Here is an 18,969-nt window from a genome sequence, read left to right as displayed (position 1 = left end):
GGCGGGAAGTGGTTATTTTTGAATTTTTAATAAAAATATATATTTTTTTAAGTAATCCACGGTTATATTAAAGGACTATTAGTTTGATATATCTATAAACAACATATTTAAGTAACTTTGTGTCAAATTCAAGTTACTTGATAATAAGGGTTTAAAAATTATAATTAAATTTATTTCAATTTTTCCTAAAAGTGGCGATAAGTGATTTCCCCACCCTACAATCCTATTTATCAGCCATAGTCGTAGTGTAGATTTTTAGTACAAGTAATGAGTAATAAATATAACTTTCATATTTAAAAGTAAGTACTCGAGAAACATAAGAAGGAAAATAATATGCTAATAAATTAAAAAGAAAATGCGCAATGAAATAGCACTATAAAGCAGAGTTTATATCTTGAACTCTTAATTTTGTTCACAAAATAAAGAGCAAGAGCTGTGGACTAATTTTCAAAATATTGCAAAATATTGCAATGACAAGAATATTTTATTGGGAAAATTAGCAATACCTGTGCTAAATCAGATTATTTCACCTTTTATGTCAATCGAATTTTAATAATTTGATGATTAAAAAAATCCATGCGATTTTGTGCAACAAATTTGTGCTACGGAAAATGTAATACTTATCGAAACGACCGACTGTGTTTTTCGCAAATTAAAAACCCTCAACAATAATAAATTGCAATTTCCTCAATTGCAGAGAGCTTTCGCTTGCACCTATGAAGCTTTCTGAAAAGTAAAAAAAAAGCAATTTCCACCTTCCACAAGAATAGATCATCTCATCAGAGTGATGCTATTTGCAGATGAACTCTTAATCGGTGAGAGAAGATGAAAAAAAGATGAATCAAAAGGAGGGATGAAATGTAATTCAATTTAATTGGAGTTATATGAGATTTTTTGCATTGAGTTTGTGCACTGGTTGAAATAATGAGAAAATGGATATTCTTGTACAGATGTAAAACAATTGGTCACATTTATAGAGTCTCTCTCCTTCTCTATATACTTACTTTCAGAGAAGTATATCTTTGAGTATATCTGTATGCAATCATTACGAAATTGCGTTATATTATTTCTGGTACTCATGGCGGTTTTATTTTCGGCATCTTGGCACGTATTTATAACCTCATTTAAAAATATCAAACACCACTGAGTTTATTTATACAACTGTAACGATGTATTAATATCAAATTAACTTTTTCTTTTAATCTTTAAATATATATATATTCATAATATTTCCGCCTACAAACTTAGGCCACAATATGAGGAAGGCCTCTTGGATTCTTTAGCACCGACACGGGGATGGCGGGAGCCTCAATCTCTGAGACACAATAAACACATTAGGGAATTGTTAGTGATGTCTATGAGGAAAATTTCCAATTAAATGCCATTATCGTGTGGTGAGTGCAAAAATAAATGTGAAAAACACTCACAGATAATTTCAAAAAGTGGATAATAGAACGATGGAAGCATGCAAGAAGCAATGGAAAGTTAAATTGCAATCGGAATGCTGGTGACAATAAAAACCATGAGTTCAGTTTCAAGTGTTGCAGTGGAATAGCACAAGAAGTTGAGGATATAAGAGAAAGTGGGTGCTTCAGCTAAGGGTGACTTCTGACGAGGTGGGTGTATAGTCCACACGCTCCACCAGAAGTCTACACTGAGAGAAAGGCTTTGAAGAGACGGCTTTTGTTATCCTTTCGTGCTCAATGTGTGATGCATTGAAATGTTGACTTTAACCCTTTAAGGCCATGTGAATCACTTCCCCTGAAGCAATTTTTTAATATAAGGCAGATTTATTTATTCAATTTATTTATATTTGCTATAATCTTTTTCGTATGATCTAACATTAATAGGTCAATTATTCCACGAATAATACGAACCAGTGACAAATTCATAGAAATTGGCGAAATTGACCATCAAACATTCAAAAATAGACACACCGGTCGAATTGAGGATCCCGGTCGAGTGAGGGTACTTTATCTAAGTCTTGTGGAATTCTCTAAGTAAGGCGTTATTATTATTATTATTATATATATAACTGCTTTTGAGCTAGTGCTCTTGAAGGCATATTTCAGAAATACAGAGTTTAGAGAATTTCATATTTGAGTAATAGCGGCCACCGCTGTCTTAGCGTTGGTGTAAAACCTCCAGAGTGAAAACGGTGGAAAACTCTTTCTCAGGTTGTATGAACCATTGGCATCACCAGGGGGGTGACATTAGCTCTGAAAAATGCAACCAGTTTTAGTGTAAATTTTTCCTGTTTTCGTACACATTTCACGCGATATCCCCGAAACTACGTAGGTTGCCAATTTAGGGTTTTCGGTTGCCCATTGCGTATTAAATTGGCTTTTATTTTGTATCAGTATTTTTTGCTAATTCATTCCACAAGGACAGAAAACACCGAATAAACTCCATAGTTTTTTCGGCACACTAGAAACATATGGGAAACATAGGAAACGTCATGCCCCTGGGCATCACCGAAAAGGAGTTTACATAAGAAAAAGCAAATTTATCAAACAATAGAAAAAAACAAAACAGCCTAAGACGCTAAAAAGCCTTGGATAAGCCGCTGTTTCTTCTCTCTAGGAAGTTCGTTCTAGAGAGTTACTCCCTCAATGGAACTAAAATTTTTGAAATTTGCTTACAGCGCTCTTAATTCCGTCACTGAGCTTACTAAACTTTAAATGACGCCCTTTTAAGGGGCTTTAGAGCTTCAATAGAAATTCATTCACAGAATCCTCATTATAAGCCTTAAGAAGGTCTATTGAAAAGCTTGCCATACAGCTGATTAGATTTTAGGCAATCTTTGACTGGCCTAGCCCTAATTAAATGTAAAACCGAAACATATCACTAGAGAAAGAACATTTCCACCGCGTAGTCCTGAAGGTTGGAATCAACACTAAGACGACGGTGGATGCAATGGGGGGATTGGTAAAGATCAAGAATGAGATGAATTAAATTCAAATTCAAAAAATTCTTGCTTCTATAATGTGCTGAACCGACTTACGGTTTAAGCCGAGAGACAGTTTAATACAATTATAATCAAAAAAATGATTTGACTAAATTCCAATCTCTTGCCCACTAACTAAGCTGTTTCTCGGCTTAAGCCGAAAGACGACTTAGTCAAAAACTGATGGAAATGTCATCTAATCATTATCTTGATTTCAATTACGTTAATCTGTCTGTCGGTTTAAGTCGTAAGTGTGTTCGGTACATAAGGCAGCTATCTTGCTTTGTGGGTAATGATCTAGAAAGGCTGTTTTCTGGCTGTCAAAAATGTGTTTTCTCTTAGTGTATTTTTGAGGTTTATTATTATACATAGATGTTTTACATTTACACGTGAAGGTTAGAAGTTAACCCTTTAAATACAAGTAAATCACAGGTAATCTAAAAAAAAATGAGATAATTCCTTCTAGCTATTTATAGGAAAAATAACTAGATAGTTATTTTTCCTCTAAATAGCCAGAAGGAATTATCCCATTTTTAGATTACCTGTGATCTACTTGTCTTTAAAGGATTAACTTCTAACCCTTTAAAGACAAGTAAACTTAACCTTATACTTATAACCTTAACTTTATACTTGATTCCGGCCATATCTAAGAAATCCAAAATCCCGAATAGATCGAAATACCGAATGAATCGAAATCCGTAATGGGTCAAAACCCTAAAAAAAACACAAAACTCCGAATGGGCTTAAATCCCAAATGAGCCAAGATCCCGAAAGGCAAACCCTGGAAAACTACAATTCCGAAAGCCGAAAACCCGAATTGTCAAAATTCAAAGAAGAATAAAGTTATGTAGAGATTAATTTATGGAATAATTTCCAACAAATCCAAAACAATTGCCTCTGCCTCCAAGAAAAACACTTTCAAGAATTCGGTATTTTGGTTGTTAGGAATTGTGGCTTTCGGAATATTGGGTTTTCGAAATTTTGCATCTCGGAATATTGGCTTTTCAGGATTTTGCCCTTTTAGGAATAAAGACTTATTTGAGATTTTGACTTTTTGATTGCTTTTTTTGAGTTTTTGGCTTCTTGGGATTTTGGCCTTTTCGTGATTTTAACTTCGTGGATCTTGGCTTTCGGGACTTTGACTTTTTGAGATTCTGGTTTTTCAGAATTTTGCCCTTTTCAGTACATTGACTATTCGGGATTTTGGATATTTGGGATTTTGGCTTTCGGGATATTGGGTTTTCAAAATTCTGAGCTTTTCGGTATTTTGACTTTTCGATATTCTATATTCAAGATATTCTTTTTACTAAATTGAAATAAATTGAAACATAATTTGGATATATAGTTCGGAAAAACATCAGGCATAGGGAAAGATGGTCAGCTTTCGAATGCTCCAAATTTCGAATGTCGTAATTTTTCGAATTTCTCAGAAAAAAATTAATTATATTGAACAACAGTTCTTGTTCGAAAGTCGATTACCTGTCCCCTAGTAGTTAATAAAATAGAATTTTTACTTCGAGGAAAAAATCATATTCGAAGCCTGGGCCTATTTGGAAACTGACCATTTATACCTACGTAAATTTTGAAGGACATTTAGTACCGTAAATGTGGGTGACTTTGGCATCTACCTATCCGTAAGCTTATCTTTACTTCCAGAACGTAATAATGGTCTTTACCGATCCAATTTACCTTATCTGATCGGTGAGAATCGTACTTAAACATTAGAATTAAAGAAAAGCTTACGAACAGGAGGGGGTCAAAATTACCTGCAGGGGGCAAATTCACCCGCATCTACGGTAATATTAAAAAAAATTGGGTGAAGTAAGAATGTGTAAACCTAGCACTCATTTCAAGACTTCAAACGTTTTGATTTAACACACGAATGTAACAACGAGGCTCATCAATATTTGTAATTATTTGTTAAATGAAGTTAATATTAATTTTGCGATTGTGAAAACACTAAATATGCATTAGTAAATATTCAATTTTCTCTCAGTGTATGACTTGCGAGAAATGAATAGATTGTGTTTGGTTATACTTACCACTGTTATCCATACAGTTCCTCAATTGTTGTGCATCCCAACCCCAAAAAAGGGGGTTGAAAAGGAAGGCGAGAGGATGTCTTTCAAGGCATGATGGCCTTTCCGCAACCAGCTATTATTGCTGATAAATTAAAAATAAATTGAATTTGTCCCCAATAACTGAGGAACTTTCCCATCAACCAAAGTGAACTCTTGTAAGTGCTTCTGGAGTGTGGACCAAAGAAACGTGTGGAAAAAATGAAGAAGAAAAAATGTGAAAATTTGCAGACTTGCACAAACCGATCATATTGACCGGTATCAGCAATTTGCGTGTTCTATTGCTGAGGTGCGATCCCTCTTCCCTAGTTTCTTCCTATCTTTTCTCCTCGAGGGGGTGGGGAACACCTTGTACTCTCCCCCAACATCACCTGTCTCACCTGTTTTCGTGCGCACAGTGTCCAAAGTGAGTGATCGTCAAGATGACGATGTGGCAGAGTGGTGGCATGGGTCACGGAACCCAGAACAATCCGTGGATGAAGTTGATGGGGATTGTATCGCACAAGGAGAGACGACACGATAATGCACAAAGTCAAAGTGGATCCAACGAACGAGCCCTCAATCAGTAAGTACACTGCTTTACATAAAAGAATTTCCTACAACATAATGAGACCCAGAAAGATGGTTATGTAAATAAGTTCGCTGTTGAATGCAATTATCAGGAAGGGCATATGAGAATCAGGTACAATGCTGAAAAAGGCTCTGTGCTGAAAGCTTAGAGAACAGAGTTTTCAAATTAACGAAAGGGTGTCTTTTAAACTTAAGAAACAGCCTACCAACTTAGCCCTATGAGGGTTAATTTGACAACCTTTCTCTTAAGTTCAAGATCAATCAACTTTAATGGTAAAGACTAAGCATATGTAATTTCGTTTCTGATATATCTGTATTGTGTTTATTTATTTCAAGATTATTTTAAATAAATTAATAAAATTTAAAGTTTAAAAGACACCCATTTAATATGTTTCGTATTTGAATATTTATCCTAAAGATAATGAATTTTATTTAAGATGAATCACTGTATGAATTGCATTTACATTACATTTTACTACATTTTACATACAATTACATTTTTTACTACAACACGCCGGAAATACTCTTTCTCCAGAATCGAATGAATTAAACTACGAAGATGGTGTCCCGTACGAGGCTTTACAGAATTTTATTTTAATAATATTTAGACTTAAAATTCCACACAATTTCTCGTTCTTCGATATTAGATATCTTTTTTTGTGTAAATACAAGGTCAAGTTTGTGGTCTAGGTCTAGAAGCCCTAATTATCTTATCTTTCGGCTCATCAAGCAACATCTTATGTTATCGCCTGTTTTTCTAGCATTAACAGTAAGCCAACTTTCATCAGATAGACGGACACTTTTTTGGGGCAATTCTTCCTTGGGTATCTCTCCTTAATTCCTAAATAACCTTTAATGAGAATTATCTATCTCTTGATAATCTTATGCCCTTGACAAGGGCTTCAGATGATTAATATATCCGTGTTACTTTGGATATTTACAATTTATACAGGACATAATATAAGTTGTTTTTCTAATTGTGTCCTCTCAATTCTCTAAATTTTGCCTTGAAAAGAGATTGAAAAGGTTTCCCAATCAGCTTTAAAATAAAGAAAAAACCTAAAGAAGTTTGATACTTATGTTAATATTAAAGATCCTTAACAGAGAGTATCAGCGCTTAAAAGCCAATTTAATGATTAAACGTAGGTGACTTATATCAGTATTGAGGAGATTATACACATGCAATTTATTATTTAGCCCTATTAAATATTTTAGTACTATCACGTTCTCTGATTGACTAAGCAATTAAAGCTTTCAAAACTCTAACTAGTCAGAGAACACGATGAAACTTTAATATTTGCAAGAAACTAAATATTATTTAATTTTAATTAATATTATAATTAAATTGCAAATTTTAAAACTCTTTTCGGAACTTCATATTGAAAATTTAACGACCTATGGCGTTTCTTTTAGATTGAATTTCAATCAAGGGGTTATATAGGTAACGCAGACTTAAAAAAACAGTATATTTCCTTAACGATTTTTTTCGACAAAATAAAAAAAAATTATTTAATTAAGGCTCTTAAGAAAATTATAGTACAGCATTTAAATTGTATTTTTTTACTATATATTTAAAAATTTTAAAAAAAAATCAGTCGTTAGGATTAGGACCCGATTTTTAGGCGGTTTTTGAAAAAAAACTCACTTTGCGGTGGAGAAGCTGCATTCTAATTTCCATTAAAAAAAAAAACAATGCACCATTCAAGTACGAGTTTAACTCACAATCTAACAGGAAATATTTAGTTTTTTAACGTAAGATGAATAAACTCTGAGAAATCTTCTCCACCGTCAAGTTAGTTATTCGAAAAAGGCCTTTCAAAACAAGTCCTAAAGGTTGAATTTTTAAGATTTTGAAACAAAGATTTCAAAAAATATATTTTAAAAATTTTTAAATGTTGCACTTTTATAAGATTAAGAATTTAAATTTAAAATAAAATTTATTAAGTGCGAAAAAATAGGTAAAATATGCCGTTTTCCAATTTTATTGACCCACTTATCCCCTTAAGGGGTAACAGTACCAGAACGCCCAAAATTGACATTTTTTGTGGTTTTATTTTATGCCTTAATTAATGAAACGATCAGTAAACAATTTTCGGAGGAACTAATGGCTCCAGCACAACTTTTAGATGAGGAAAATTTCATGAAGTCGAAATTCACAGCCATTTCTTGCTCGCACGCTTTGCATAAGTCTATCTCATTCTTTCGCACTCTTCTTCTTCTTCTTTCATACGTCACAATAAATTCAATTTAGCGCAATCGAATGTGCAGTCCGAAAGAATTAGATAGACATATGCAAAGCGTGCGATAAAGAAAGTGATTCGAATTTCGACTTCATGAAATTTTAATAATCTAAAAGGTGTGCCAACGGCTTAAGGATCGATTTTTATTTAAGGCCCTTCGTGGTTATCAGTACAATATGAGAAATTTTTATCACATTATTGCTTCGAAATTTCCCTGGATGGATTCCCTAAAAAAATTTATAGGACATTTAAAATTAAGTGTCAAAGTCGCCCGTACTCACGGTACTTATAGAACTTATGTATGATCTTTAGACAATTCCTGAGTACCCTTATACAGGCTTGAGACCTAAGACTTAGCCAAATGGCTTAACTTCTCTATCTAGTTATTAATAAAGGTTTTTGGAAAAAATTTTAATTAAGGATTAAATATTGAGAGTAAATAATTCATAAGATTTTCAAAAACCGAAAAAAAATTGATGGCTATTTTATGAATTGGCAACTTTCGGGAACTGTCCTAAACCTCTATTCTGAAGACCACTTTAAAGCTGTATAACACAACCTTAAGCGTTATATTTCATAAGTCAACTGCTTCTACGCTATTTTGCCTCTTTAGAGTAGATTATCTTATGCTGGCTTCAGACCGTATGGTTTAGCCCAGCTCCCGATAATCTCTAAATTCAAAATAGCAACCAATTTTATTGGTTTTTCAAAATTTAATGGATCACTTGCCCATATTGTCCAATCTTGTGGCGTCTACACAGTAGTTTTAAAGAAATTTCTTTAAAAAATGCCTTTTTAAAGAAAATTTCCCCTATCTTTGTAGGCAGAAACGTCAGAATTTTTAAAAAAAAAAAACCATTTTTGACGAAAATTGCTTCTAGAGCAAAAAAATATTGATTGATAAAAAATTAGATAAGTTAAGCCATATGGCTAGGCCTTAAGTCTGAAGCCCGTATTAAATTTGTCACCTTAGATGGCTTAACCCTTTAAGGACGAGTGGGACACCGGTGTCCCAAGAACAAAAACAAATTTTTTGACTATATAAAGTTATTTTGTCCTCTGAAATAAATAGTACGGAAAATTAGTTTTATTTTTGGGACACCGGTTTTCCATACGTCCTTAAAGAACAAAGGCTTACTCTACCCTATGTTTATGGTAGAACTATCTATATAAATTTCATTTCAAGTGGTAGAGCCGGTAGAGCACTCGCTCTATGATGCAAGTGTCCCGGGTTCGAATCCCCTTTAGGTCACCAGGAATTTTTCTGGAGTTAAAGGTGTTCGGATTGTATCCAGTGAGCTTCACTGCACTTGATTCCACAGGCATGGCACTGACAACATCATCCCGTACAAGAAAAAATAATAATGAGTGTCTTGAAATCCCCTTATTATTATTTGAGTTAGCAAGTCTAATAAGTTCGTTCCAAATTCTGAAGGTAATACCTACGAAGTAAGAGTTTAGGAGTTCAGGAAAAAGCTACGCGCTATTCTAAGATTTAGAGAAGGAAGATCTAATATAATAATGAATGAGATAATTCAGGCGCAAATGTTTAACGCTCAAAGATAGATAGACTAAGTTTATCATTTGTAAGCAAAAGGAGTACCAACCATAATTCTCTCCGAAGCAAAGGCCACCCCTTACATTGGGGAAGCAAAAAAACCTAATACCCTCTATAAACCAGAGATAAGGGGCTATAAGCGGAAAAAGTGTGATTGCAGAGAGTAAAATACATTTGTTGAGTGTCTATCAAAAGGGCATTTTATCAAGTTACTTGTGTGGAACACTCTATTGTTTATGATTGAAAGTGAGACGCCATCAATTTAGATTCTTCTTCCATCATCTGACAATGGTACAAATGCTTTCCTTGCAAAGCCAAGTCCCCCCCTTCCCATCAACCCTACTTATGCGAATACGATGACTTGCTTGTTGCTATATAACACTATTATCTGATTAGGGCCAGGCTGAACATAGGGGGTGAACTAGAAGATATACAGCCTTCGAGGTGCTGAGAATAAAATTCTTTCGCACCCATCCAACAGACTCAATATTATCGGGGATGGCAAAAGAAAAAAAAATCCACACCCAATTTCTTTTCAGTCGTCCTATATTGGATGTGTCTGTGGACATAATGCTAGCCGAAATGTGATAGACTCTAATCTGTATTTCATGACAGTGAGGTATTCAAGGAAGCAACTTCGACGTTTTCGCCCAAAGTTTTCCACCACCGAACTTCCGGTCGATAATGTTGGCCAAACTCCCTCCTAATTAATTTGCCACCCCGCCTTACCCGATATGGATAAAATATTGAGATTAGTGCCGGTGGCTGTTATGTAAATTGAAACACTGTGCTGGAATATTTTGGGAAAATTGTAGGGTCTGGTAAAGCCCCTCATTTTCTCAAATTCACTCCCTAAACAACAATTTTCCAACCATAATAGCTTTGGTGTATTCAATCCATTCAGTGCACTCCTCTGTACTAAATACCCTATCAATTGCAGAACCTATTTGAACTTTGGACAATTGAACTGCTCTACCGGTTAAAAACCTTGTTGAACTGATAATCAAACACAAATTCATCCTTTAACCCTCCTGATATCTAATTCTTGACCAGTATCCAAATCCACATTGCCAATAGAAAGTTTTCAACTAAAATTGCAGAGTTCCCACTTCTGAAATGTGAGAAATTTCTCCAAGATTAATCATCCATGTTAATATGCACTTTGTCTAAAATTTTAACTATTTCCTCTGAAAGCTTTGTCCTCTAACACAACTACACCTTAACTTTGTTCTAAATGGAAAATGATCCCAGTGAGGATGTTCTCTATTGCACCCAATGGTTTGCAAATTACACCTTGACACCCTCACTACGTGCTGCTACAGTGAATAAACACTTTAATGCCTTAATTTATGCAAATTCATTGATTTTATATGGTCTTTAAGTAGTTTACTAAATGATGTTCAGGGATGTGAACCAGAATTTTCATACAAAATTGAATTTGATTTTGGCAGGAAATTCTCAAGAAGAAGAAATTAACAAGCAAAAGACAGCTCAAATATTTACCTCAGGGTTACAACAAATGAGGGACTCATTGTGATTTTAATGAAATCATTGGATCTTCATGTAATATTCAAGTCAGTGGTTACATTTATATTCAAGCGAAAATACTAGGATTTAGATTGGGCTGATCTGTCCCAAAACTTGCCGGATTGGAAGGGAATTTTTGTGACAGCCTAGCTAAAGCTAATTAACTTCCTCATATAGTTTTCTTGAATATACAGGTGTGTATCTAATTGTGGAATATACCATGATGTCATTTACACCGCATTGAGATTTAATTGTCCCAATGTGTCCCAATCCAAATGACTTCAATGCTACTTCTATAAAGATCTTTTTACAAAAAACAAATTATGGGAAACTTACAGCAAAATTTAGCATTTTGAAGCAAATTTCTGTAGAATCGCTGATGAATAGAAGGAGATCTACTTTAAAAAACCAATTCTGATGTTTTTTTTACAAATTAAGATTTATTTCAATTTTGTCGATGCAAACGGCATATCTAATAGGACGCCTGGTATAGAATTACGTTTAACCTGTACAATGTCTCCTAAAACCTTTCGAAGCGAGAAAAAGGATTTCGGAGTAATATTTGAAATTTAGTCTAACCTTACTTTATGATTTTTGATAGTAAACAAGAATAAAAAAGGATAAGCTCTATCTCAAATATTACAAAAAAAGGAGATAACTTTGATAATAGTCAATTAAGGTGATGAGAAACAGTCAAAAGGCATTTTTTTAAATACTAATCGATATTAATTTATCTGATATTTTACATCAAGTTACCAGATATTAAATAAAAGATCTATTTAAAAGGTTAGAATCGTTAGAATTCCACTGTCTCCAACCCCACGAAAAGGTCAACAATGAGGCTATTCACTGCATTAGATTAAGATTGAACTGTCCCAAATTCATATTTTGGGAGAATTAATCCTCAAAATAATACGGTGGTGTAAATGGCCTCGGTGAAACCGTTTATATTGCCGATTTCAATCGAGATTGAACTGTTCCATAATTAGATTTTGGGACAATTAAGCCTTAATATAATCCAGCGGTGTAAATTGCTTCAATGTAAGCATAAGATTAGATTAAGATTTTGGGACAATTCAATCTCAATCTAATGCAACGATGCAAATGGTTTTAATGAAATTGTATTATCCCAAAATCTGAATCTTATTTTTCCTTTTAGAGAAAACTAATAAATATCCTATTACACTAATTTAGTAATTTATTCGGGATATTTTCAATAATTAGTAGGAGGAAGTGGGGCACCTTTGAAATTGGGATTTTTCACCTTTTTTTTTTAATAAAATTGAGCCTTATCGTGATATAATTTAGCTTCTTAATTTGTTTATGCAGCTAAATCATATCACGATAAGGCTCAATTTCATTTAAAAATTGGTGACAAAATCTAAATTTCAAAGGTGCCCTATTTCCCCCTACTTACATGCACCTTTTATAACCATTTAAGTACCAATGTGACATTAGTGTTCCAAAAATGAATTTTTTTTTACTATTTGGAGAACAAAATATGTACCTTTCTGTAGTAAAAAAAAATGTTTTTGTTTTTAGGATACTGATGTCCCATTTATCCTTGACACTAAACCTACCAAGACCTGGTCAAATTGAGTGATTTAAAATTAACACATATTTAAACGGTTCAATGTCACTATCAAACTTTATGAATTTCTTAAAATATGCATGTAATATATTTTTCAGTGTTTCAATTTTAATTTTATATTCTTTTCCAAGACAAATTTGTTGAGTATCCTACCCTACCGCGGTTTGTCATGTGATTGAAAAACGACCAAAAATGGTCGGTAGGTTTAGTGTTAAAGGGTTAACTTCTGAAATGAATATCTAATTGTGAAATTTTTTGGCAGCTCATTAAATGAAATTGTCATAGAATTTCGCCGCAGGAATACCAAGCATTTGTCACAATTTTTGACAGTTACGAAACCTTGCATGTCATGGAATGTCATACGGACGTCAAAAATTCATCTTTAAATTTTAATTTTTTTACATTATTGTACATATTGTGCATACTCGCACGAAAGTCCAATAGGAAAAATGACTAGCATTACATTTTTGAAGGTGCTCGAAATTTCGCCGTATGCGAAGCGAGTTAGCTTTGTTTGAATTCTTGGAACAAGTCATTTGACTCAAATAATGTGTATATTTGCAGAAATAAACAATTAGCTTTTAATTAATTCTAGACATTAGTAGAGTTGGTAAATGAGCTGATATAATTTAAATTTTGGGGGCGTTTAATTCACTCTGACCTATATATTTATAATAAATAGCTTATGAATGAATTAAATATATAATGAATAGCCTAATCATTCCAAATTTCGACAACGCTTTTAGTCAGAAATCATAAGTTATGTCCATATAGGGGGAGGTTGTGCAGCTTCGTATGGAAAATGATGTCCTAGATTTAGAATTCTTTACTGATTATCGCACAAACCAAATCAATTATAACACTATGTCAAAAAAAAATTTACTTATTAAGTTCATAATTCCTTTTCACAAAATTCCTGGATCTCTTTGAATTTTGCTCTTTAGGAACATTAAAATTTAGTGACATTTTTTACGAAGCTGCCCTGGTTTGCTCAGCTTCGTACAACATTTTGCCCACCCATATAGGCCTCATTTTTCCCTTATAAATTACACCGGACACAAAAATGTGCGCATCACTGCCTAGTTGGAACTTTCATCTACTTGTTTTCATCCTTTGTCCGAGGTGTCACGCATTAAAATATCAATTTTGTGCTATTTTTTGACACTTGGAAAACTATTTTTGCACTGCATTCTGACAGGCAGTTAAGTGTTTGGTTAGATGTGATTCTCTCATAATCTTATCCATAACCCATATTGTAATCCTCAGATTGTCTCTAACACCTCCAATCGGTCTTACAGAACATATTTCGGGCATAACCGATTTCGAAAATGACCACCCACCAATTTAAATTGAAATATGAAAATTCTACTTTAAATCAAGGAAAATTGAATGAGAAAATACTCAAAATTCATCGAAGTGGCAATTAAAGAATCGCACCTACCTTAAGCAGTCCGGTTTCAACACTGCACAAAAAATCGGAAAGCACTAATCACACCTATTGTAATCCTCGAATTTTCTCTAATACTTCCAATCTGTCTTACAGAACATCTTTTGAACATCACTCATTCTGAAAATGACCAGTGACCAATTTGAAGTAAAATGTGGAAAATCCCTCTTGAAAACAAAGCAAATTTGATGAAAAATGCTCAAAACGCGTCGCATGGCCAATGAAATATTTACACCTACCACAAACCGATTTATGTGTCATTTTGATGGACAAGTGCGTGTTTTCCTTCGAAATTTTCTTGTGAACTTATTCAGTGGAATCTCTGATTGGTTAAATATTCCAGAGCGATGTGTACAGTATGACCGAAAACAGTGAGGAATTCTCAAAGTCGGTAGTCAATAATTTTGACAGATGTTTTTACGAAACTGCAAAATTCAATTTTCCTGAGCTGCAAAGGTAATAATCATTGAGAATTTTTCTCCACTCACAAAAACGACCCCTTTCTAGTTAAAGATTTTCACTGTAAATATTACCCCTGATCAACCGTCTATAACTTGAAATAGTTGTTTTTTCGAAAAGACACTTGAAGTGTTAAAAATGCATAAAATATTAAGCATCAGAATTACGATTTCAGGTCCATTTCTTATTTTTGCTGTTTGAACACAGGAAAAAAGGTCTAGGCTTCCAAGTTTCAGGGAATCTGAGATGTTGGACTAGTTATTAGAATATATGGCCATGGATGAAATTCATTTAGTAACTTGGAAAATAAATCAACTTTTACGAAGCTGCAGCATTACGAAGCTGCCAAATCTTCCTCTACTAGGGGAAAGTACCCATGCTTGATACCATTTGGAGCTTCGTAATGACTAATTTTTTTTCTATGTTTCTCAATAAACGTGACTCCGCAATATATTTTAAAAACTGGCCACTTTCCAATAGTTTTTAAAATATGGTTGCAATGAGCCACATATATTATATATTGTGAAACATAGAAAATTTAGTCATTACGAAGCTTCCAATAGTATCAAGCATGGGCACTTTCCCCTATTAAATAAAATTCATTACTTAATCCAATGAAATATTGTTGTAGGACTGTTGAGCCTAGAGGAGTTGGAGGGAGAAATCTTGTCCTGGCGAAGACTCTTCTAAGTCAACGGTACTAATCACTATTCAGTTGAAGTGACTACTCTGAGGTGTGCTATAACGGTTAATTTTAGTGCTTATATCTACCCCATGTTTACTACTGCCCCAGTTTACCGTACTTTCTTTCGAAATGATATAAAAATTGGAACGATACAGAGATTACTAGCATGAACCCTATGCAAAGATGGCATGCAAAAGCGAAAAGCGTTTCGGCTGCCAGCTATAATCCGCAAGTAAATGGATTTCGCAAGATACGACTATGTCTGTAAATCTCCAATGCATAGTTTCTACTGTCAAATTGTTATCTTAAATTCTGGATTAGGTGTAGTTCAATGTATGCCGTTTGCCGCTTGTATAAACGTAGACAATACGAAAGTAGAGATACAGACTATACAAGGACTCTGCAATCCTCTTTAACATCATTGTCTATGGTGATTTCCGCTGGAGAATCTCCTTAAATTTGCAATATTTCCCAATAATACTTCCACTTTCAGATAGTCTCAGATCCGCCCAACCATTATCAGAAAGACAATGCGGCAGAGAAGGAGGTTGAAACAATGATTCTCCTGAAATGCTCATTAATTATGAGGAAAATCCCGCGAAATTTCTCATACAACTTTATATCCCCCAATTGTTGTTCTCCTCATTTGTCGACTGAATTGCCTCTCGTGCTTCAGAACTTCCTCAGTCATATCATTCGTCATATGTTTGCGGTGGAAGGGGCTGAGAATTTTTTGGCGGGAATTTGGTATGTGGAAATTTTCCTCTTAGTTTCCTCTTCAGACGTGACTCAATTATCATATGAAAAATTATCACTTTGCACGACAAACTTCTTTCTCGCAGAAATGGTACCGCTGTGGGTAGATTGAACTTTTCACCACAGACATCACCTATCACCCTCGGGAGCTTTGAGGTGTGATGCATGGGCGTTGGGTTGTTGGGGGTTCAATGTGCCGATTGAACAATTGCAGGAGCAATTAGTGCGGAAGGCGACAAAATTGTTTGTGATTTATTGTGGTCATCCACGAGGCATGAAATCCTCTGGGGAAGGGTTTTTTTTTGTTGCGTTCGCACCAACGGTAGAGCTTTTTTTGCAGATATGAACGGTTGGAGCTTAAAATTGAGCTTGGGGTGCAGAAAAAAGAGGCATAGAAACGTTGATGGTGAAGTGAGAAAAAATAAACAGCAGGGCTCATCCCTCCACTGCAGTCATCCAGATGTGTCTACAACGGCTGCGCATTTGGGCTGAATGTTAGGGAGAGCTTTTTGAAAGCTCACACTGTATTATATACATCCCCATTGACTGCAGTGAATGGCAGATACTTTTACTTTATTCCCCCCTCACACCATCTAAACCCAAAATCACCCACCCAAAACCTCCTTCAAACCAACCATTGAGAGCAGTTCTGCCCGAATGTTGGATACATTAGTAGCACCAAATGCAGCATTCATATCCGGGCCCAGTGTATTTACCCCCCAAAGTAATATGCCCAGATATGCGAATGTGGACCGACAACGGAAAATACATTTCGCACATCTTGCAGACATATTCGATATTTCATACAAATTCAATAACTTATCAATGTTCACGATGGTAAAACACTTGTCTGAAGAGCCAAAAACCTCCTCACAAACCCCTCAAAATGCCATAAAAGTCTGAAATATTGAATTTCTACAGTATATTCAGACCATCAAATTTATCCCTCAACCCTCTCCCTAAATACATATAAAAAAAAGCTAAGTCCTCGAGGGCAAGAATACATTTTATGTTGGGATCCGGTCTTTTATTTCATGTGAATTTACGAAAATTGAACTTGCAGAGTATTTCAAATGAATAACAAGCAAATCCCAAACAATTTTACCCCTCAGACAACTTTCACCGAAACAAGTTACTTTAGCAAAAGTGTCTCACAAGAACCAACACCCCTTCCACAACTTCCTGCGGGTATTTCTTCCATCTTTTCCAATCCCATGGTGGGTTGGGCTTTTAGGGTTTTTTTTTTGTGAAAAGCAACTTGATCAATTTCAATCAATTAGATTGACTCGCTTTGTGAGATTGAGGCTTTCGGAAATAAGAGGAAAAGTTTCAATCGAGCAAATGAGGAAGTAATGCGCAACAAGGAATTAGAAAGTATCAATCAGGAGATTGTGTACAAATCGGACAAAATATAGGTCATTGTAATTTGGATTTTGATTTCAATTTACAGTACTTGTTGAGTTCGATAATACCCCGTTCGCAGGGCCTGAAATCAATTTCAACCCTTTGACTGATTATGTATTAGGAATTTGCTTTGAATCATTACGGGAATTGAATTCTGATACTGATACATTGAATTGCAAAATGAACATAAAGCGAATTATTACCGCAAGAGTTTTAACATTGATGAATGGTTGGAAAATTTAAGTCCTGTTTGCTTATTTTGAAGATTAATGTAGGGTAAGTGTGCCAAATTCCGGCCAGCTTGCAATTCCGGCCACCTTTTTTGTTCCTCGAATTTCCATGATTTTTTAATTTTTACATACTCTAGAGATTATACAATGCAAAAGAATAACAAAAAATGTAGCTTCGACAAACAAGATGACGTGAAAAAGACACTGGAAGAATTCACGAAGGGCAAGGAACTATGAGAATGAAGGTGGCCGAAATAGGGCACCAAAGGTATGTCTACATTTTTATTCATTTTAAAATGTATTAAGAACGATTATAAAGTAAATAAGACGATAAACTGTTTACAAGGCTCCCAGCAACATTCCTAAAGTAGAAGGAATGAAAAAATCAATTTCTATTAAAGATATTACATTGCAAACTTGAGACTTTGGCGCTTGCATGCAACTATGCCGAAATTTGGCACACTTACCCTACCTGACATGAGAATCAAAAGATGAGGATCTCAACCTTTCTCTTGGAATGCTTCTGTCTCGTCCGATCTTCTAAGTCCTTTCATTTGATAAAAAAACTTACTGGTTTTATAACGAATTATATCTGGTTCTCCCGTTTACTTTTCGAAAGAAAATGAGGGTTCTTGTCCATGTCGATGACCTATCCAAATATAAGAGACTTAATATTGAAACTATGTGATAATCAATCCTCAAAGGACCATTGAAAGCCAGTTTGTAAGAGTTCGCTCTTAACCCTTTAACGACGAGACACTTTTTATGGACTGAAAATCAAGAATAACAATTAAACTGAGAAACATAATAAATGATAAGTTTTACATCTAACCTTGGAAAGTCTAATAGAGTCTGATTCGGTGTATTTTGTGCTTCTATGAACGATAGGAACAAAAATAGCCCAAAAATTTAAGTAATTTTTCTGACAATACGAATGAATAATATTTTTCGCTTTAATGAAAAATATTACGTATGAGTATTGTAGTTTTTATTGCCAAAAGGGTTTTGTTTAAAAAAAATTGGAAGTATAAAAAATAAATAAAATCAATTATGAATTTGAGAATTTAAGAATTCGCCATTTTTGAGCTTAAATATTTACTACATATCAAATAGCTAGAGACTTGCAAAAAATACTCTAGATTCCTTCAACCTTCTATTTTACAATTATGTACAGACATAAGAAAAAAATAACTTTGGGTAGTCAGGAAAAATTATTTTCTTTATGGGACATCGGTGTTCCAATCGTCCTTAAAGGGTTAAATAGACAATATTTGGAAATCGTGTTCCATTTTCTCTTATACGGGCTTCAGACCTAAGGCTAAGCTAACTGGCTTAACTCCTCTAATTCGTCATCAAGCGTGATTTTTTTTTGAAAATTGTTGTTTAGGATTGAATATTATGGGGCAAATGATTAATTAGATTTTGAAAAATCAGTAAAATTGTTTGTTATTATGAATTTTGAGACCTTCGGGAACTG

General features: G+C 34.3%; 2 protein-coding genes and 1 pseudogene across 2 annotated transcripts in view; 2 read left to right on the top strand and 1 right to left on the bottom strand.

Moving 5' to 3' along the window:
* Positions 1 to 18,969, top strand: part of LOC129807789 (potassium voltage-gated channel protein Shaker) — a 345,833-nt gene that overhangs the window by 10,907 nt on the left and 315,957 nt on the right. The window contains exons 2-3 of the mRNA XM_055857278.1: positions 1,249 to 1,616; positions 5,007 to 5,590. Coding sequence (XP_055713253.1) covers positions 5,448 to 5,590 — 143 coding nt within the window. The 5' untranslated portion in view covers positions 1,249 to 1,616; positions 5,007 to 5,447. The remainder of the gene's footprint in view (positions 1 to 1,248; positions 1,617 to 5,006; positions 5,591 to 18,969) is intronic.
* LOC129807792 (uncharacterized) overlaps positions 1 to 18,969 on the bottom strand; it is an 802,905-nt gene that overhangs the window by 499,486 nt on the left and 284,450 nt on the right. The window lies entirely within an intron of this gene.
* LOC129808376 (U6 spliceosomal RNA) lies at positions 15,220 to 15,320 on the top strand (annotated as a pseudogene).

This window comes from Phlebotomus papatasi, chromosome 3 (genome assembly GCF_024763615.1).
Source record: "Phlebotomus papatasi isolate M1 chromosome 3, Ppap_2.1, whole genome shotgun sequence".
NCBI classification, from domain to species: Eukaryota; Metazoa; Arthropoda; class Insecta; order Diptera; family Psychodidae; genus Phlebotomus; species Phlebotomus papatasi.
This window is presented reverse-complemented; position numbering and strand designations above follow the sequence as displayed.